We start from the raw sequence: 21,971 nt of genomic DNA, 5'->3' as shown, positions 1-21,971 counted from the left end.
GATGTTGTGAAACGTGAAAGGGTTCAGAAAAGATTTACAAACATGTTGTCGGGGTTGGAGGATTTGGGCTATAGGAGAGGCTGAATAGGCTGGGGCTGTTTTCCTGGGAGCGTCGGAGGCTGAAGGGTGACCTTTCTAGAAGTTTACAAAATCATGAGGGGCATAGATAGGATAAATAGGGAAAGTCTATTCCCTGAGGTGGGGGACTCCAGAACTAGAGGGCATAGGTTTAGGGTGAGAGGGGAAAGATAGAAAGGGACCTAAGGGGCAACCTTATGGAATGAGCTGCCAGAGGAAGTGGTGGAGGCTGGTACAATTACAACATTTAAAAGTCATCTGGATGGGTATATGAATAAGAAGGGTTCAGAGGGATATGGGCCAAGTGCTGGCAAATGGCACTAGAATCGGTTAGGATTTCTGATCAGCATGGACGAGTTGGACCGAAGGGTCTGTTTCCGTGCTGTACATCTCTATGACTCTAATAGCCAATCCCACTGACAGTTGCACCGAGTGGGAACTGCTGCTGATGACCTTCAAACAGCTTTGTAGTATTCCGGTGGGCTTTTAAAAAATAAACTCCTTCAGTTTTCATTGAAGCCCACCAGCAAACCACAAAGCTGCCTGAAGTTCAGAAGCAGAGGCTGCTGCTCACAGCAACTGTCAGTGGAATTGGCAATTCTGATTCATTTCATTTTCTCCAAAAAGCTGCTTTTTATTTTGGGATTTCCCCAAATTTTCAGTCTGGTTTGCCTGCTGGATATGCTGTCCCAGGCTCCCATGGGAGATTTTGCTGTTTGAAGGGGCCTGCAGGAAAACACTTCGTCAACTTCATCACCAATTCTGGGAACCTCCTGAGCAGTGGGTGGTGTTTCAGATGTTTGCATTGGCTGCCCATTACTCAAATGGTTTGTGACATCAGCAATTACCAGCACTTAGTCAACTATGTGAGGTACAGTCCAGATCAGATAAGCTGACTCTGCATTCAAAGGATGTGCATAATGCTGGCATTTCCTCATTGCCCTTCATGAGGTGGTGCTTAAGCTCCTTCTGACAATGAGTGGATTGTTAGACCAGTGCAAATAGCAGCTAGGAAACAATGACAATGGATCGGGACTTAGCTATAGGTTGGACCAGCTAAGGGTGGCAGATTTCCTTCCCTCCAAGAAATTTGTGAACCGGGATGGACTTTAGATAACAAGTTAGATGACTTCCGTAAATATAGTTCCCTAATTGCTGTAATGCGATTCACATTTGTGTCTCAGGATTACAAATTCTTACAATATTATCCCATACTATAGTTTCCTAGGGCATGCACACATAATTGTTCAGTAAGCTATTCTCTCACTCAGGGTTGAAATGGGAAACTTTGTTGCTTTATTTCTTTTCACCCAACCTGAAATGACCCAAGGCCATTGTGGGTCCATTCCAGTCACTAGTAAATCACCAGTAGGGAATTCGGGGAAAAAAACTTTATCTGGAGAGTGGTGAGAATATGGAACTCACTACCACAGGAAGTCCTTGAGGTGAATAGCACAGATGCATTTAAGGGGCAGCAAGAAGAACATGCGAAACAGAAAGGAATAAGGATGTACTGATTTGATGCGTTAAAGTGGGAAGGAGGAGACTTAGCTGCAGCATGAACTAGTTAGGCCAAATGACTTGTTCTTCGGCTGCATTAACTGTGTTTATGGTTTGGCATCTTCAATTTCAAGTGGAAAGGCCCTAAGCGATTTTAATGTCAATAGAATACATGCACTGACCTTGGACTTAGAAATTTGAAGCATTCTGCAAAATTTGGGCAGAATTATCATAAAGGGACCTTACAATACGCACACAGATCACAAATGGTCCTGTGACTTAACAATTTGTTTAGACAATGCAAGACATTGACAGATGGTAAGATATGAATCATTTCATGTTGGATTTGTAATTCTTCATATTTGCTTGATGTTGGATATAGTGTGCACTGTTTTTCAAAATCAAAAATTTGCTTAATCGAATCACCACTCTAACGTTGTTAATTTGGTTGTTATTTGTTCATTTTCCCCCAAACAGGAATCTTGGTTCTAAAACTGTGTTTCAGTTCTCCAGAAGCAAGTCATTTAGAGAAAGTAAGACCTGTTTTGAAGAAATTAATAAGGGACCAAATGAGACTGGACAAGATGTATCCCAGAGCAAGGAAGGAGACATATCAGGTAGGGCTACAATGTATAATACGTCCAGATAACAATCAAAAACTAACCTGCTTGCATTTCCAAAAGCATCTGTACTCCTTACCTCAGTGGACTATAGTGATTTGCCACTCATTGATTTATCTACCTTTTATTTGCATTTTTCCTGAATCATAGTGGGTTCAGATTGGAAGTAATGTGACTCTTGGAAAGAACATACCTGGAAAGTACCGAGTTGAGAACGATGTTTCACTGCTGCTTTTGATAATGCCTGTGAGGATAGGTCCAGCACTAGGATCAGACTTATCAGAGGAACATTGGACTCTATGGGATCAAGGTTTTCTGATGCATCTCCTGCAAATTCTGCTTTAGAGAGCCTATATACATACTGAATTGCTTGCCTTTGTTTAAATTTTGACCCCCCCCACAACCAAGGAGATCATTAAACTAATTTATTTTGCTGTTGTATAATGAGAATCATTGGCATGGGACAACATTCATTGCCCTTGAACAGTGGTAATGAGCTGTCTGTGGCAGGTGAATAACTGATAACCTGACTCCCCAGAATCTACAAGGCACATTTTAGGAGTACAATGTGACATTCTCCGCACTTTTCTAACTGATGATGCCTCCAACAATACTCAGGAAGCTCAACACCATGCAGGACAAAGTAGCACGCTTAATTAGCACCCCATCTGTGGACATCAAATGGAAGCAGTGTGCTACATTCAAGATGCACTCCAGTAACTCATCGACAACATGTCCCAATCTCATGACATCTACTACGTCCAAGGACAAGGACTTTGGGTGAGGGAACTCCATCACCTATAAGTTCCCCTTCAAGCCATACTTCATTCTGACTTGGAAATATGTCGCTGCTTCTGTATCATCTCTGGTCAAAGCCCTGGAAATCGCTTTCTAACAGCACTCTAGTTGTCCCTACACAATACAGATAGCAATGGTTCAAAATGTTGACCTTCTGAAGGGCAATTAGGGGTGTGCAATGGAAAATTGTTTAGTGTCTTGCTAGGACATTCAAGAAGGCAATCAAGAACCACCAATATTGCAATGAGTCTGGAGTCACATTTTTTCAGATGAGATGTGGGTAGCAGATTCCTCCTATATATTTACACTAATCTGGTAGTTGCACAATAGTGATTAATGACAGAACTTTTTATTCTTTACATTGTGAAATTGTGACTGCCCTGAAGATTTTGTTTGTGATCATATACATTATGTGTCCACTGCATTGGAGCTGGTCTCTGCTTATAAGTTCTCCAGATATTTTTGTTCTTTGAAGTATCTCAGTGTTGGCCAGTTTGTCCTCCCACTTGTTGTCTTTGATGTTCCGTATGCATCTCCTGGAGAATCTGCTGAGCTGCTTCACATGTTTGTTTCCTCCCAGGAGAGCAGCTTTGCACAAAACTAGTGCTGTTGCAAGTTTGATACCTCCTTTCCTTCCAGTCTTTTGAAAAACAAGCTAATATGGAGCTTAACCTGGTAATTCATTGATGGTGCAGGCATTTCTAATTGTTTTTGTGTTATCTACCATTTTCAGGGTTGTGTTATTGATACTTATGGTAGATGCGCTATAGTTAGAATTTGATGATAGATGGAATGTCTCTGTCTTCCTTAAGCTGATGGTTAGCCCATTGCCATCAGTCACTTTCCAGAAAACAGATTGTGATCCATTTGCAGGCCATGTACATAGTGATAGTCATTGACAAATGCTGTATTAAGCGCACTCCTTAAGTGCTCAACCCAGCAATCTTCGATAACTTCAATGTCTGATCAGGAAAGATTCCTTGTATCAGTGAGAACACATATGTAGCCTTGGGGGGGCACATGCACATTCTCCTGGAGTGATTGCATTGCATCTGCCTCCAGCAGATGAATTTCAGTTTTCCAGCCATGTTGGAAATTTAGAGTTTCCTTAATTTGATGGTTGGTTCCAGTAGTCTCTTTCATGTTCTCAAGACATCATTGGCAACTTCCAAGGCTTTTAATTTGAAAGTTGACCATACTTCTTCAATATCATCCCTTGCGTTTCCTTTGGAGGAGATCTGGTCCTTGGGTTTGAGTCTGAAGTGCAGAGATATCTAGCTTCAGAATGTGTTCTTCATCTTTTCAGTGTGGTAGGAAATCTGATACTGGAGCAGAGCTGTGGTACGTAGATCTCTGTGGTCCTCTCATAACCCTGATGATCATTATATCTTTTATGTTACTCTGCTATGCCAGCAAATGGAAGTGTGCACTGCTGTTGCTCTGAAATGTGGTAGTTCCTCTGGTCTTTCCTTATGGGTGATTTGTTGATTAGCAACTTTAGCAAATCCATTCCATGGTGGAAAAGAGGAGCCAAGGATTAGCATTGAGCAAATAAGGGATTAAGATTTATTGTAAAAGATTAGTTTGGCATGTTCAGGCAGATCTCCAAGCCTTTCTGAAATATTTAGGAAACTTTCCAGCCAAGAAATCCTGCAACATTCTCTATTTGAAAGCTGAAGTTTGAATTCCACCTCGTTTAGTAAGTGGTAGTTTTCGTTTGCAGGAGGAACATCGGAAAAAAATTATGCTCATTTTTCAATGTTTTGTCGTAATTCTCTCTGTTATCGAGTGTGTAAAGGAAAACCTGAGTATTTCTGTTAACTGTAGGTTTGTTTAATGGCTCCTTTGGTTCCATGCTGGACAATCTGCATTGGAGTTAATAAAGGGATTCATTGTCACAGTTCACACATGATTGACATTAAGAGGACTTCATTTTTCTCCTTGCAGTTATCACTCTTTTTGTTTTAGACTAGAAGAGAAAGAAAAGAACTACCATTCATATAGTTCTGTTCACAACCCCCAGATAATCCAAAGTTCTTTATAACTGCAGTATGACAGTATAAGAAACATGGCCACCAATACACCGGCAAGCTCCCACAGGCAGCTTAGTTATAAATTTGTCGCAATGTTTGTTGAGTATTGGCTTAGCTATCTGGTGAGAGCACCCTGTTCTTTCTTTGAATAATGCTGCAGAGTCTTTTATGATTGTCTGTCTAAGAGGGCAGCAGGCACTTAAAATCTCTCCTGAAATGCAGTGCCTCAAACCCTGCAGCACACCCTCAATACAGTCAGCCAGAGGTCTGTCAATCTTCTGACCCAGAGGGCTGAATCTTGCTCCTTTGGCCTGGGTTGGGCTGATCTAAAGGACTATAGACCCTTGGCTTGACAGTGTAGCCATAGACGCAATGAGGAGAGTTACTACACCTAGAATGAGCTGCCTGAAAAGAAGATAGAAGTAGGTATAAACGTTTTTGACAGGGAATTGGATGGATATATGAAATGGAATAGTTTGCAGGCATAGGAGCTCTTTCAAAGAGCCAGCATAACTACTGGGGGCTGAATCGCCTTCCTCTGTGCTGTTTGATCAAATAAATACAGAGATACTTGATAAAATATATGGAAAAATTCCTGATTTTCTTTAAATGAAGGTCAATCCACCGATGGTGATTTTAACTTTAGTCACCACTGAGGATGAAGGTTACAATTCCACAATTACATGAAACAGACGTTGGAACTGTACTCTCACTGACTTATCCCACAGACGTGGGTCCAAGTGATTTTAATAAAAGGCTATTGCTGTGTGTATAGTAGGGTGTAATTGGCCCGTGTTTGTCTTTTTTTAGTTAAGGATTCGCAGGAGGAAGAGCAGAAAACTCCATTTCGGAAGAGTCCTAGGGGCAGTCTGAAATTGTTGACCAATCGATTCAACAATACAACTTTGCCTTCACAGCAGGATGGGAATAACCCAGACAAAACCATGAGCTTACACAATGACATCTTGAAACTCACCAACGAGCTTAATGCACAGAGGGTAAGGTGACCTATTTGCATTAACTCTAGTAATGGGATCATTTTCCACAAGGTTACTGAAAACCCAGCATAAATTGTTCTCCCTTGTATTTCTGAAGTATACTAGAAAGATTGAATGGTATAACTTAGAAGGAGGCTTCTTTGAAGAGCCACCCAGTTTGTCCCACTCCCCTGTCATTTCCCCATAGTTGAAACTTTATTGCTGGAACAGCACAGCAGGTCAGGCAGCATCCAGGGAACAGGAGATTCGACGTTTCGGGCACAGGCCCTTCTTCAGGAACGTCGAATCTCCTGTTCCCTGGATGCTGCCTGACCTGCTGTGCTGTTCCAGCAATAAAGTTTCAACTTTGATCTCCAGCATCTGCAGACCTCACTTTCTCCTGTCATTTCCCCATAGCCTTGCGAAATTTTTTGACCTCGTCACCTGTTTATCCAATTCACTTTGGATAGGTTGCCAGGTATCCTAAAGGTATTGAAATTTTTAAAAAATACTTGCAGTTATACTTTCTTCTATACATTTTTTATATATATTTCTATACATTTTCTTCTTTTTTTTAAGTGTAGTTACTTTGGAATGAAGGAAATGTGGCACCAATTTGCTGTCAGCAAGTTCTATAAAATGGGATGAGTTAATGACTGTGTGCTGCTTGCGTGCTGATGATTGATTATATTGATCTCAGGACACACAGAGGAATAAATTAACACTTGTTCCAAAAATTGGCCCTCCGATCTTCCACATCCTCCTGAGTGTGTTGTCAGGGACTCTGTCAAATACCTTTAGACATCAAACAATGTTCCCTCGATACAGCATTGGGAATGTCAGCTTAAGTTTTGTGGTCAAGCCTCAAGAATGGGGACTTACTCCACCAACTGTCACCCACTTAGCGATGACTGATATCAGCCATGTAATACAGGACTGGAATCAGTCATAGGCCAGACTGGTTAAGTGTGGTATTTTTACAACAAGTCTTAATCCATTGCTCAACAGTAATCCTCTGCTCCTCTGTTCACTAATAAAGTCAACGTCTTTATAATTAGCTGAACAGCTCTCATGATTATTTTTCTGATGGTAACCGACTAATTGCTAAACCCATGGCAGGAGTTTTGATCATCTTACCTAAGAAATAATTTGTTTGCATTTGAAGCAGTTCAGAGAAAGTTTATTTGATTATCTGAGGTTTTGTGAGGAATGATTGAGCAGGGCTCTATCATGGGAGGTGAGAAGGATGAGAAGTGACTTTACTGATACAGAAGATTCTGTGGGGACTTGACAAGGTGGGTATCGAGAGCATATTTCCCCTTGTGGGGGAAGCTAGAATGAGGGGACAGTTTTAAAAATCAGAAGATGCCCATTTTACATTGAGGTGAAAGGGTTTTATTTTCCTCGCCGATACGATTAGTCTGTGGAATTCTCTTACTCAGAGACCAGTTGAGCATGGATCATCGAATATGACCAGGCTGAGGTCGATGGTTAAGGGATTGGAGGGTAATTGAGGGCAGGGCCATTGGAGGAGTGAGATTTTGTGGAGTATGTGGGGGTGGAGGTAAGAGGGGTTGGGGAGGGTTCAGGAGAGAATGTGGAATTGAGACTACAACCAGACCAGCTTTGGTCTTATCAAATGTTAGAGCAAGCTCCAAAGACCAAATGGCTTACTCCTGCTCCTTCTCCTCATGTCCTCATATGATTTCAGCTGATTCTGCTTTCTTCCCCACAATCACTACCCCGTAGTTAGCTGCAGATTGGGGGATCCCACTTTCCTGCCTTTTCCCCATAACCATTGATAGATTTTTAATGAGTAAAGGAATCAATCAGCCACATCAGAGGAGTCCTTGAACAATGGTAACTGGACTTGAAGTATTAATGCTGTTTCTCTCTCCACAGATGTTGCCTGGCCTGCTGAGTTTCTGTAACAATTTCTGTTTGTGTTTGTTATTTTACTTTCCTTCCATGGGGTGTGGATAGTATTTGTCGAGTGAATTGGAGTATTAGGCTGTTTCAGAATCAACTACATTACAGTGAGTCTGGAGTCATATTAATTGAGAATGGTAGATACCCCTCCCCAATGGGTATCAGTGAACATGTTTTCAATAATAATCAATGACAGGTTCACAGCTGCCATTACTGAGACTTGCTGTTGCTCTCAATTTTTATTAATTGGGTTTAAACTCCCTTGTGGGATTTGAACCTTTGTCCTCAAACCATTAGCTTACTCCTCTGAATTACAAATCGATGGACACAGTCACTCCGCCACCATTTCCATTACTCCCCCTCACCCATCCTTGAGGGTGTAACAAACCCTTGTTTGATTGCATTGCTCAAGTGCCACTTCTTTAGGATGACCAGCTAAAGCTGATTAATTTCCTCATCCCAATAATCAAATTGTTTTTAAGAAAACATTGTTTTGTACTCATTTACAATGCACCTTGTAATACATGCATGCATTTTTTTACCAGGGTAAACAGCTTCTAGTGTGGCTGTGGGGTGATGTTAAAATCATCAATAAAACATGGGAGACTACTTGACCTGTCTGATCACTTTTTGGAAACTTGTTCCATTTCACACCTCAACCTCCTTCCTCATAATCCTGGAAGCTAACTTTCTTCCAGTACGTGTCAAACTACTTGTTAGCAGGTTATTTTGGAATTTGATTCCACCATGCTTTAGGATAGCTACAAACCTTTAAAAAGAGCAAATCTGTAAAAAAACAAAATTTCTCCTTTCTCCTCCCATAACTTTATTTTTATCAATTATTTTAAATTGGTGACCTCTGGGTGTTGATTAACTTTTTCTTCCCTGTAGAAATGTTTTCTTGCCCGTTCTATCTGGGAATTCCGAAATAGGAGTCCTTGGCCAAGGATTAGGAGTGTATCATTTAGGATTGAGATGACGAGAAGTTTCCTCACCCTGTGGGTGGTGAGAATTTGAAATTTTCTGCCACAGGAAGCTGTTGAGGCCAAGAAGGAGTTAGGTCTGTTTACTGAGGCTGAAGGGATCAAAGAATATGGGGAGAAAGCAGAAAAAGGGAGCTGAGTTAGATGATCAGACATGACCATACTGAATGAAGGAGCAGACTTGAAGAGCCGAATAGCTTACTCCTGCTCCTATTTCCTATCGTTATTTTCAATGTCTCTGTTCTGTCTATCATTGATCCATAGAGGACAATACCAGCCTCTCCGTATAATTGACATCCTTTGTTTCCAATATGATCTTGGTAGACATTCCCTATGCTTTCATACAATCCCTACAGTGCAGGAAGAGGCCATTTGGCCTATCAAGTCTGCACTGGCCACCCACCCCCCCCATCCCCTTTGAAGAGCATCCCACTCAGACCCAAATCTTCGCCCTATCCCTGTAACCCTGCATTTACCATGGACAATCCACCTCACCTACACAATCTTAGACTCTGAGAGGAAGCCAGAGCAAACCCACGCAGACACTGGGTGGGAGGGATTGTACAGACTCCACACAGACGTTGGCCTCAAGGCTGGAATTGAACCCAGGTCGCTGGCTCTGGCTCAGTGGTTAGCATTGCTGCCTCTCATTGTGCTGCTCAGGTCTTCTTTCATTTCAGGCCCTCTTTTTGAGGCAGGATTGAAGAATTGCCTTGCCATTCTCTTCTAATGATAAAATAAACTGTGCGCTGACCTTTTTTGTCAATTTGCTGTCCCCAGGAATTGGTGAAGCTCTTGCACCGAGCTCTGGAGGCAGCGCAGCAGGAGAAGAGGGCCTGTAACTCCTACCTCTCGGCCGACGAGTCCACCCGACTGGAACTGGTGCGGCACAAGGTGAGGCAGGTCAGGGAGTTGGAGAGCCGGGTCAGCGCGCTGGAGAAGGAGAAGCAGGAAGTGGAGCAGAGCCTGAGGCTGCAGAGGGACCTGGTAGAGGAGCTGAAGCAGCATGCACAGCTCCTGATGGAGAAGAACAACGCCAAGCAAGAGGTCATCCTGAAACTCTCTGAGCAGATGGTCAAGGAAGACCTCTCCCCATCAGAAATGTGTGGCAAAGTCACCGCTGAGACCATGAGGAAGCTAGAGGAGAGAATTGTGCATTTAATGGTAACTATATGTGACTGATGGCAACGCAAACTTACCTTTACATAGCAAAGAGAGGATGCCACTTAACTGTTTGAACCGGCTCCACCCCCATCCATAAGGCTGATCCACCAGCCCCATATCCCTTAACATCTTTGGTTAACTAAATCTTTCACATTATGTTGACAATAGACTTTGAGTTGTGTTTGGAAGAGACCTCCAAACATTGGCTGTCCTCTGTACATGAATTTCTTGTCTCAGCCCTTGGAAAAGTCTAGCCCTGATTTTCAGGCATTTCATATCATTCTAAAGCCTTTTTGCAGAAGCGATTATTCCAATATTTGACGACAAGGCGCAGAAAGAGCAATTTGGGTAGGTGACCCAAAGCTTGGTCGAAGAGGTATGTTTTTGACAAGCCTCTTGAAAAGAGGAGGAGATGTTTAGAGAGGGGATTCCAGAGCTTTGGACTCCAGGAGGCTGAGGCAGGGTTCACAGTGGTGGACCAATAAGTGGATGCGTGCATAGCTCAAATGTGACTTGAATTATTTGGTGCATTAGGCATGATTGGTAGAGTCTATGTTCATGTTCACTTTAGTTCTGCCCTCTAGTCCTCCAAACACTCTGTGCTGGTCCAATTCTGCACACCCCTGTGCAAGCCCAATCTCCGCAATTCTCAAGCCCATCTGTGACCTGGCCCTTCCCTCTACCCCTACCTAATGAAGTTGGTTGGAGCAAATTAATTTTAGTTAAAAGGTTGTCAGTTTGAGCAGGAATTCATGAAAATGAAGCCAGGCCAAGGTTGAAGTGTCTGTTTCAATGCTTGGTCTGATGGCTTTAAGTCCATTTTGTGTTTTTCTAAAACAATAAATTTTACAGTTCAACTTCGCAGCTATAATTCTTCAACTTCACCTTTAAAATGAATCAAATGCGAATGGTTGTTAATTCTAGAAGTGTTTTATTTCCAATATGAATAGGAGAGGCACGGTGGCTCAGTGGTTAGCACAGCTGCCTCACAGCACCAGGGACCCAGGTTTGATTCCCACCTTGGGCGACTGTCTGTGTGGAGTTTGGATGTTCTCCCTGTGTCTGCATGGGTTTCCTCTGGGTGCTCCGGTTTCCTCCCACAATCCAAAGATGTGCAGGCTAGGTGAATTGGGGGTCATGCTAAATTGCCCGTAGTGAAAGGTGCATTTAGTCAGGGGTAAATGTAGGCTGGGGGAGTGGGTCTGGGTGGGTTGCTCTTCAGAGGGTCGGTGTGGACTTGTTGGGCCAAAAAAGCCTGTTTCCATACTGTAGGGAATCTAATCATGATGCGTTTTTCCTTTTTTGACAGGATGATCAAGAAGCTTACAAAACACAAAACAAGTTCTTAAACTCCGAGATCTACCAGGTCACCAAGCTTTGGCAGGCCACAGCAGATCGGGAGATTGCTCTGGCAATGAAGGTAAGTGACCCAGCTCACGGAACACACTGTGCTTCGAACTCTTCCACCTTTTGGGACCCTCCAACCACACAGCGTCAACGTCGACTTCACTAATTTCCTTATCTCCCCTCACCTGTGTATCATCCTTCCCATCTATCTGCTCCATCCTCCCCTCCAAACCATCACCATCACCCCCTCACCCCCACCCAGCTTGATGGCACCACTGACAACCCTCTGTTGATGATTCTTCTAAACTCTGACAAGCTTAGATGCAGCCTGCTTTACCTGATAAGACAACACCCTTATCTGTAAGACCTAGTAAACCGTCTCTGAAATGCTTACAGTGTAAGTGCATCCCTCCTTAAGTAAGAAGACCAAAACGGTACACAGTAACTCTGGGTACAATCTCACCAAGTTCAGTACAGTTATAGCAAGACTTCCCTGCCATTATGCTCATTTTCCCAGCAATAAAAGCCAACATTCCATTTGCCTTCTTAGTTAATTCCTGTATCTGTACACTATGTTTATGATTTATTTACAAGGATACACTGATCCTCCTGTACTGCAACAGGTTGCAGTCTCCCTCCATTTAAATAATATTCTACTTTTCAATTCTTCCTGGCAAAGTGCACAACTTCCGTTTCCCACATTGTACTCCATCTGCCAAAATTTTGTCCATTTGACTTATGTCAGTTTACAGACTCTTCTATCCTCACAACTTGCTTTTCTATCTAACTTTATATCATCAGAAAATTTGGGTACAGTCCTATTGGTCCCTTCATCCAAGTCATGGATATCAGTTGAAAATAGTTAAAACCCCAGCACTGATCTCTGTGACACTTCACTAGTTACGGTTCATCAAGATGAAAGTGACCCATTTATTCTGACTCTCTGTTTTCTGTTAGTTAGCCAACTCTTTGTCCATGCTAATATATCACCCCAACACTGTGAACTCTTATCAGTGTCAAGTGTCTTTTGGAAATCCAAATATGCTGCATCTAAAGTTTCACCATTACTCACCCTGCTTTCAATCCTCAAGAGCTGTAATAAATATGTCAAAGACTGTGTTTCTCTTCCACATGTTGGCTCTGTCCAACTGAATTTCTCAAAGTCCTGTGACCACCTCGTGTATAACTGAGTCTAGCATTTTCCTGATGGCACATTGAGTGATCAATAGTTTGTGTCTCTCTGTTCTTGAACATTGTTTTCACATTTTTCCCACCTATTTCCTCCCACCCTTCCTTCATCTGAGCCCTTCTTCTACTTATGCCTTCCTCATTTTATCCAGTTTCCCCTTAAATGCACCTGCACTACTCACCTCAACCACTTCTTGTGGTAGTGAGTTCCACATTCTCAGCACTCTGGGTAAAGAAATTTTCCCTGAGCTTCCAAGTGGATTTGTTAGTAATGGTCTTATTTTAATAACCTCTAGACTTCTCACATGGAGAGAGGTATTAAGTGAGGTTTTCTTATCTTTGATCTAAATCCTACATTTCGAAGCATTTGACACTAAATCTGACAGGGGCAATTGACTGGAAGTTGTGCGACAAGGTAGGGGAGAAGGGGATGTGTAGGTTCAATTAAAAGAAAGTTACAGAGAAAACTGGCTGAGTTTTTCTTTTGGAGAGAGTTACCGAAGGTGAAATTCAGTGCAGATAAGTGGGGGGGGGGGGGAGCTGAGGAAATTCAGAACTACAACCTCTTTTTTTTTCTCAAGCAGTTTAACAAACTGAATATAAAAACCAAAGAATTGCAGATGTTGGAAATCAAAAATGAAACCAGAAATTGCTGGAAAAACTCCGGTCTGGCAGCATCCGTGGAGAGAAAGTGGAACCAGTGTTTTGGCTGCAGTTTTTAAAAAACTTATTTATGTTTTAGAAATTGATTATTTAATTTATCTCCAGGAAATTGTGCCGCGAATTTACCGATTAAAATGTGGATTCCTTCTGATGCGATCAACCCTATGTTTTCTGCTCACAACTGGTGGCCTTTATCCTTGTTCTCTGAACAGGAGCTGGCTGTAATAGCAAAGTCTGGGACAGAGCTATGTTAAAGAAATAGGCAATGTCTCCCCCTGATGGAAATTTGCAGAAGTTCACTCACGATTCCACAACCCAAAGGATATCCTTGCGTGTTTTTTTTTGTAAAAGCATGTTTCTCTTCCATCAGCGCTTACATGCCCCATGTCCTCACTGCTATTGAAGTTAATTTGACACTTTTATTTTGTTAGCTCTGATCCATCCAATTAGTCCCAAACTCCCAATACCCTGCTCTTTCTCCACAACCTTATACATTTTTCTTTTTCAAGTTACCCTTGAATCTTGCTCTGTCTCATCTTCAGGAAGCATAGTTTAAATCATCATAACTCACTGGTTAAACAGCAAAATCTCAATCTTCAATTTGTTTTGCTAATTGTCTAAAATCCCTGTCTCCTGATTACAAACCCTTCTGCCAGTGCAAACACTTTCCCTTTGCTCCCTCTATCATCCATAGGAATTTTACATGCTGTATCTCTGGAGTTAAAGTTTTATTTTACTGAAATAACTGTGTTGACGTTGAAGGCATGAACTAATTCCAACCTATTCCAATCTTTTACAAGTTTTTTTTTCCTTTGCCCCAGTGTGCTTTTTTGAAGGCAAGTTACTGCCAGATCGAGAGCAAGTATTTGACATTACTCCATAAGCTTCAAGGTGACGTCAACCAAAAGGAGACAAACCAGGATATGGTCAAGCAGCTTATTGCTGACCAATCAAAATTGGAGAATAAAGCTCAACCTGGCAGCAATGTTGGTGCTATCTGCAAGTGAGTAGAGAACAAGATGGCGTATCTTAACATTTAAACTCTTTCATTCTTTGTTATAAAGGTTTGAAGAACATCCATGTGTCTGTCAGGGTGACGGCACAGTTTGGTGGAAACAGTAACAGTAACAGCTCAGTGTTGGTGCATGTTCCTGCTGCTCGCAGAATTGCCAGTCTCCTGCCATATCTCGAGTTATCACACTTCCAAGGAACAAGTCCGGAGCACTTGCCTAAGATGAATGAAGCTCCAACAATATCTAGGAGCCTCAACACCATCCAGGGGCAAAGCAGCCTGCTTAATCAGCACCCCATTCACCACCAGTGGGTAGTGGGTAGCGGTGTGTACAATTTACAAAATCTACTGCAGCAACTCATCGAGGCTGCTTAGACCGTATCTACCAAATCTGTCTCTTCTGTTCCGTAGGTCAAGGGTGACCAGCAGGAGGCTGGAAGAACACGGCAAGCCAGGCAATGTCAGGAAATGGGGAAAGTTGACATTTCAGGTATAATCCTCCTTCAGATTCCTGAAGAAAGATTATATCCAAAACGTTGACTTCACCTCCTATGCTGCCTGGCTTGCTGTGTGCTTCCAGCCTCCTGCTTGTCTACTTTTTTTGTCTCTAACTGACCTTTTGTAGGTCAAGGATAGCAGATGTATTGGAACACCTGCAAGTTCCCCTCCAAGTCACTCACGATCCTGACTTAAATTATATAGTTAAAAAATGATATTGCCATTCCTTGATTGTTCCTGGTTAAAGTTCTGGAACCCTCACCCCATTATATGGACTGCAGTGGTTTAAGAAGATTTTCCACCAATGCCACCTTCAGGGTGAACAGGGAAAGGCAACAAATGTTGACCAAGCCAGGGATCTTCACCTCCTGGGACCAAATGAAACAGGTCATTGGGAATCTGGGAAAAGGCTGTTCCTGCCAGTCTTCAGAATTTCCCACCTCTCTCCTGCCAAAGTCAGGATGAGAGAGCTTTCACAGGGGTCAGGGGAAAGAGAAGAGACTGTGTATTTAATTCAAAACCAAGAATTAAGAACCTGAGGTGTTGAGACCAGGGTTGTTTGTTGATTTGAAAAGATTTCTCGAGTCACCAGTGAACTATTTTGATAAGGGAATCGACGGTTAGGGAAGTGGAGCCGAGACCATGACCCATGATGTTGTTAAGTGGAGGAGCAGGCTCAAAGGGCTGAATGGCCTACACTTGCTCCTCTGTCCCATCTTCCTTTTCCTCCTTCTACTGAAAGTCTGTTTACAGCTTCAGGTCTACAGAATCAGCCTTAAACAATGCAAAGTTATGGGAAAATATCAACTGGATTTTTAAAAAGGATGTGCATTTCTTTGGCGTCCTTCATGTCCTCAGGATGTATCAAAGTGCTTTATAGCCAATGGGGTGCTCTGGAAGGTGCTGTCAAGGTGTAATGTAGGAAATGTAACTGTTCTGCACAGCAAGAGTCCACAAAACAATCGTATAGAAATGACCAGATAACCTGCTTTCCTGTAATATTGATCAGGGTCAGGGCATTGGGACAAACAATCCTTGCACTTCTTTGAAATATTTCAATGTGACTTCTTTTTATGCTGTAAATCAGAAACAAAAACAGAAGTTGCTGGAAAAGCTCAGCAGGTCTGGCAGCATCAGTGCAGAGAAAGCAGAGTTAATGTTTCGGGTCTGGTGACCCTTTCTCAGAGCTCAGACATTCCGCAGAAGGGTAACCAGACACGGAATGTTAACTCTGCTTTCTCTGCACAGAGCTGAAAATGTGTTGCTGGAAAAGCGCAGCAGGTCAGGCAGCATCCAGGGAACAGGAGAATCGATGTTTCGGGCATAAGCAACACATTTTCAGCTCCGATCTCCAGCATCTGCAGACCTCACTTTCTCCTCAAAGATTTCTCTGCACAGATGCAGCCAGGCCTTGATTGGCCTTGATTTAACATGTCACCTGAGAGACAGGCTCCTCCAACAGTGTAGCACTCCCTTCAGGACTGCCATAGGAATGTTTCTCTGGAGTTTTGTCTCTGGATCTCTGCAGTGAGACATTCAGCGAGTGTGTGGTACCAATCAGCGAGTGCGTGGGACCAATTGAGGCACAACTGACTTTCAGTAGTTTGTGGTGTGACAGGAGAAACAGTTTTGCCTTTTTATTTAATCTTCTCTTAAAGAGCAGTTATATTCACCAGCAATCTCTGTGTTGTCTTTGTTCTCCCTATGCCAGTGAGTATGATGAATATGGTTTCAAGATGGTGTCGTCTCCAGTGCAGGAGAATAACCTCTTGATCAAAATCCAGGCACTTGAACGAAAATCCATGCAACTGATGGCCACTCAGGAGAGTCAAGAGAAAACCTTCCAGATGAAATGGACAAACTACTTATCAGGCAGGTCCTTTGGTGAAATTCAGCCATCACCAGAGTTAAAGAACATGATCCGTAATGGCGTTCCCAAGGAATATCGAAGGCATGTTTGGAAGTGGTGCACTGATCGATGGGTGCGTCGCATAAGGGAATGTTACGATGGTAAGCGTTATCAGGAGCTGCTGAAACTGTGCAAGAACAAAGACCAGGCAGCATCCAAGCAGATTGAACTGGACCTGCACCGGACTCTGACCAATAACAGGCTGTTCACCTCCCCGAACTCCAAGATGGTTCAGAAACTCCGCCGAGTATTATTGGCATATTCGTGGCAAAACCCTCATATTGGATACTGCCAGGGACTGAACAGGTATCTAATCTTAACCTTTTACAGAAACACAGACACAGACTCACATGTGCACACACACACATGGACTGCTCCACAGAGAGAGGAAAACAGTCAGATGAACCCAGAGATGGACAGACAGGTGCACGGACAGAGAAGCATGCGCGCACACAGCTTGTTTTATCTTTTGCAACTTACTTTCAATAGCTGACTGACTAATAATGTGAATGACTCAACTCCCCAATTGAAGTCCTCCTGTTTTGTCTCATTTGATAGTATTCTTGAAAACAACTGCCGTTTGGTACTTTCCCTCCATGTTTTCAGAGATTGCTCTATACTTCCTAAGTCTCAATATGAAGTTCTGAATTCTCCTGGGTGTTTTGGTGATTTCTTTTGTACTTTGAATGGTGATTCATGGTTTATCATCAGTTTTGATTTTGAACTGTCATTCTTGTATATAACATGTTTCACATGCCCATGTTACTGCTAAAACTTCTTTCTCTGTGGTGGAGTGGATTCTGTCTCTATCATTGCCTCTAGATCATTAACAAATTGTGCTTGTGGTATTTCTGCTATTGAAAGATGAGTGTCCACAGTAGTGTAGATGGTGCATCTGCTACTATTATGGTTGGTAAATGTAGATTATATTGTATTGTAATTTTTGAAGAGATTAGGAGTTGTTTAATTCTTTCCAAAGTGTTTTGCTAATCCATAACTCAGCAGCATTTTTAATTCTGTCTCAGAAGTTTTTAACATCTAGAGTCATCGAGTCATAGAGATGTACAGCATGGAAACAGACCCTTCGGTCCAACCCATCCATGCCGACCAGATATCCCAACCCAATCTAATCCCACCTGCCAGCACCCGGCCCGTATCCCTCCAAACCCTGCCTATTCATATACCCATCCAAATGCCGCTTAAATGTTGCAATTGTACCAGCCTCCACCACATCCTCTGGCAGCTCATTCAATACACGTGCATGAAAATGTTGCCCCTTGGGTCTCTTTTATATCTTTCCCCTCTCACCCTAAACCTTTGTCCTCTAGTTCTGGACTCCCCAACCCCAGGGAAAAGACTTTGCCTATTTATCCTACCCATGCCCCTCATAATTTTGTAAACCTCTATACGGTCACCCCTCAGTCTCCGACGCTCCAGAGAAAACAGCCCCATCCTGTTCAGTCTCCCTATAGCTCAGATCCTCCAACCCTGGCAACACCCTTGTAAATCTTTTCTGAACTCTTTCAAGTTTCACAACATCTTTCCGATAGGAAGGAGACCAGAAGTGCAAGCAATATTCCAACAGTGGCCTAACCAATGTCCTGTACAGCCCCAACATGACCTCCCAACTCCTGTACTCAATACTCTGACCAATAAAGGAAAGCATACCAAACGCCTTCTTCACTATCCTATCTACCTGTGACTCCACTTTCAAGGAGCTAAGAACCTGCACTCCAAGGTCTCTTTGTTCAGCAACACTCCCTAGGATCTTACCATTAAGTGTATAAATCCTGCTAAGATTTGCTTTCCTGAAATGCAGCACCTCGCATTTATCTGAATTAAACTCCATCTGCTACGTCTCAGCCCATTGGCCCATCTGGTCAAGATCCTGTTGTAATCTGAGGTAACCCTCTTCGCTGTCCGCTACACCTCCAATTTTGGTGTCATCTGCTAACTTACTAACTATACCTCTTATGCTCGCATCCAAATCATTTATATAAATGACAAAAAGTAGAGGGCCCAGCATCGATCCTTGTGGCACTCCACTGGTCACAGGCCTCCAGTCTGAAAAACAACTCTCCACCACCACCCTCTGTCTTCTACCTTTGAGCCAGTTCTGCATCCAAATGGCTAGTTCTCCCTATATTCCACGAGATCTAACCTTGCTAATCAGTCTCCCATGGGGAACCTTGTCGAACGCCTTACTGGAGTCCATATAGATCACATCTACTGCTCTGCCCTCATCAATCTTCTTTGTTACTTCATCAAAAAATTCAATCAAGTTTGTGAGACATGATTTCCCATGCACAAACCCATGTTGACTATCCCGAATCAGTCCTTGCCTTTCCAAATACATGTACATCCTGTCCCTCAGGATTCCCTCCAACAACTTGCCCACCACCGAGGTCAGGCTCACCTGTCTATAGTTCCCTGGCTTGTCTTTACCGCCCTTCTTAAACAGTGGCACCACATTTGCCAACCTCCAGTCTTCTGGCACCTCACCTGTGACTATCGATGATACAAATATCTCAGCAAAAGGCCCAGCAATCACTTCTCTAGCTTCCCACAGAGTTCTCTGGTACACCTGATCAGGTCCTGGGGATTTATCCACCTTTAACCGTTTTAAGGCATCCAGCACTTACTCCTCTGTAATCTGGACATTTGCAAGATGTCACCATCTATTTCCCTACAGTCTATGTCTTCCATATCCTTTTCCACAGTAAATACTGATGCAAAATATTCATTTAGTATCTCCCCCATTTTCTCTGGCTCTACACAAAGGCCGCGTTGCTGATCTTTGAGGGGCCCTATTCTATCCCTAGTTACCCTTTTGTCCTTAATATATTTGTAAAAACCCTTTGGATTCTCCTTAATTGTATTTACCAAAGCTATCTCATGTCCCCGTTTTGCCCTCCTGATTTCTCCTCTTAAGTATACTCCTACTTTCTTCATACTCGATCTATCCTGTCTATACCTGACATATGCTTCCTTCTTTATCTTAACCAAACCCTCAATTTCTTTAGTCATGCAGCATTCCCTATACCTACCAGCCTTCCCTTTCACCCTGACAGAAATATACTTTCTCTGGATTCTTGTTATCTCATTTCTGAAGGCTTTCCATTTTCTAGCCATCCCTTTACCTGTGAACATCTGCCTCCAATCAGCTTTTGAAATTTCTTGCCTAATACCGTCAAAATTGGCCTTTCTCCAATTTAGAACTTCAACTTTTAGATCTGATCTATCCTTTTCCATCATTATTTTAAAACTAATAGAATTATGGTCGCTGGCCCCAAAGTGCTCCCCCACTGACGCCTCAGTCACCTGCCCTGCTTTATTTCCCAAGAGTAGGTCATGTTTTGCACAACATCTCTCCAATTTGGTACAAATTTGCTAATTTGATTCACTATAACAAAGAATCTTTGAAGTCTTTGATGGTACCGAGTAATGAAAAATCTCTTGCAGTTTTTTTTTGTGTGGATCAAATGATTCCAGTGTCGTCTTCAATGTTTCCAATAAACACTATTGCAGGTTTGGTAAATTCTTAGTGTTTATTATATGTTAGGCCCGCATGCTGAGAGAACCAGAGAGAGAGATCAAGAATTCTTCAGTCTTTATATTTAACTTCAGCCATGAGCTGGTCTTTAATTTTTAATAATGCTTCTCTGTGAACTTTAGAATATGAAAGATGTTGTCTGTAATCCAATTTATTTGAGCCTTTGATTAATTTGATAAAACCAACACATTGGCTCTCATAACTCATTTTATGGTGTTCATCTATATTTTGTTTAACACTCCAATACTTTGTTTTCCATACTGTTTATTTCTCCCAGGAAGAATTTAGCCTGTTGTATATTTTCCACATTCTATGTACTTTAAGGATTTCTGCTTCTGTTTGTACTTTGGTACATGTGACAATAAATCAATGAAAAGCTTTCTTTTCGAACAGTACAGGCAGATCATAGTAAGCAAGGACATACAGATCAAAAAGTCTTAGACAGAGGCATAGAGGTTGAATTGCACAAGGTGTGTGCGAGGTACAATCGATGTTAGCAAGATCAACATTATTTGAGGCTAGAGAGTCCATTCATCAGTCTAATGATAACCAGGAAGAAGCTGCTGCTGAGAGATAAATGGGAGGGGGTTGGGCTGGAGGGAAGGTAGCTGGGAATGCGATAAGTAGTTGGAGGTTGGGGGTGATAGTGATAGGTCAGAGAGGACTTGGAGCAGATGGATAGGAAGGGTAGGACAGTTCAAAAGGGCAGTGCCGCGTTAGAGAGTTGGATCTGGGATAAGGTGGGGGCAGGGGAAGTGAGGAAACTGGTGAAATCAACATTGATCCCGTATGATTGGAGGGTTCCAAGGTGGAGGACCTGGAGGGAGAACCGTTTCTGGAAAAATGGTTTATGCCCACTTTCCCTTTTGCAGCCTCTGAACTGAAACACTTTGCTGAATTGTTTCTCTGATGACCATCGCTTTCCCCAAGAACAAAAATTCGATTCTGCTTCCTGAACTCTTCCGTTTGCTTCATGACCTTAGGCTGCCGTCCCCAGAGCTAAATCACTGCTAACCTACAAAACATCTGAGAACTTCTCATCTGCCAACACTGACTCCAATCTGGTCACACACCAATTGTGACCTGCGGTTCTCTGCCAGCCCAGACAGATCACAAATAAACAAATCCATTACCTTTTTGCTTTTGTCAGCAATCAAACAATTAATCCAGGAAGGAATGATGGGATAGGATGTGGACAGTCTGCATGTGGAACGGTGGCTCAGTGGTTCACACTACGGCCTCATAGTGCCAGGGACCTGGATTCAATTCTAGCCTAGGGTGACCGTCTGTGCTCTCCCTGTGTCTGCGTGTGTTTCCTCCTGAGGCTCCAGTTTCCTCCCACAGTCCAAAGTTATTCAGTTTAAGTGTATTGGCTGTGCTAAATTGCCCAGAGGGTCTAAGCATGTGCAGACTAGGTGGGTTAACCATGGTTAATGTGGGGTTACTGGGATAGGGTGGGGTGCTGTTTAGAGGGCTGGTGTAAATATGATGGGCTGAATGGCCTCTATCTGCTCAGTAGGGTATCCCTGCCATCTGTAAGAAATACACTGCTTCGCTTTGGTGCATTATTTCAAATATTTATCAACCTTGGATAATGACAACCTTTATTAAAATCCGAATTTTTCACCAGTCCTAATTTCCTGCTTGCTTTCTTGGCTTTCTCTGACATTTTAATCATCAATCACTTCCTGCAAACATTGAAGAATCAAGGTCCCCTTT

General features: G+C 42.7%; 1 protein-coding gene across 1 annotated transcript in view; it reads left to right on the top strand.

Annotated features, from left to right (window-relative positions):
• The window catches only part of tbc1d2 (TBC1 domain family, member 2), a 79,376-nt gene that overhangs the window by 41,540 nt on the left and 15,865 nt on the right, over positions 1-21,971 (top strand). The window contains exons 5-10 of the mRNA XM_043716388.2: positions 2,056-2,195; positions 5,840-6,027; positions 9,699-10,082; positions 11,392-11,502; positions 14,102-14,283; positions 16,502-17,005. Coding sequence (XP_043572323.1) covers positions 2,056-2,195; positions 5,840-6,027; positions 9,699-10,082; positions 11,392-11,502; positions 14,102-14,283; positions 16,502-17,005 — 1,509 coding nt within the window. The remainder of the gene's footprint in view (positions 1-2,055; positions 2,196-5,839; positions 6,028-9,698; positions 10,083-11,391; positions 11,503-14,101; positions 14,284-16,501; positions 17,006-21,971) is intronic.

Source organism: Chiloscyllium plagiosum, unplaced genomic scaffold, assembly GCF_037043375.1.
Source record: "Chiloscyllium plagiosum isolate Xiang-an unplaced genomic scaffold, Cpla_swu_hap1 HiC_scaffold_2, whole genome shotgun sequence".
In the NCBI taxonomy this organism is placed as follows: Eukaryota; Metazoa; Chordata; class Chondrichthyes; order Orectolobiformes; family Hemiscylliidae; genus Chiloscyllium; species Chiloscyllium plagiosum.
Note: the sequence above shows the minus strand (reverse complement) of the source record. Positions and strands in the feature narration are given on the sequence as shown.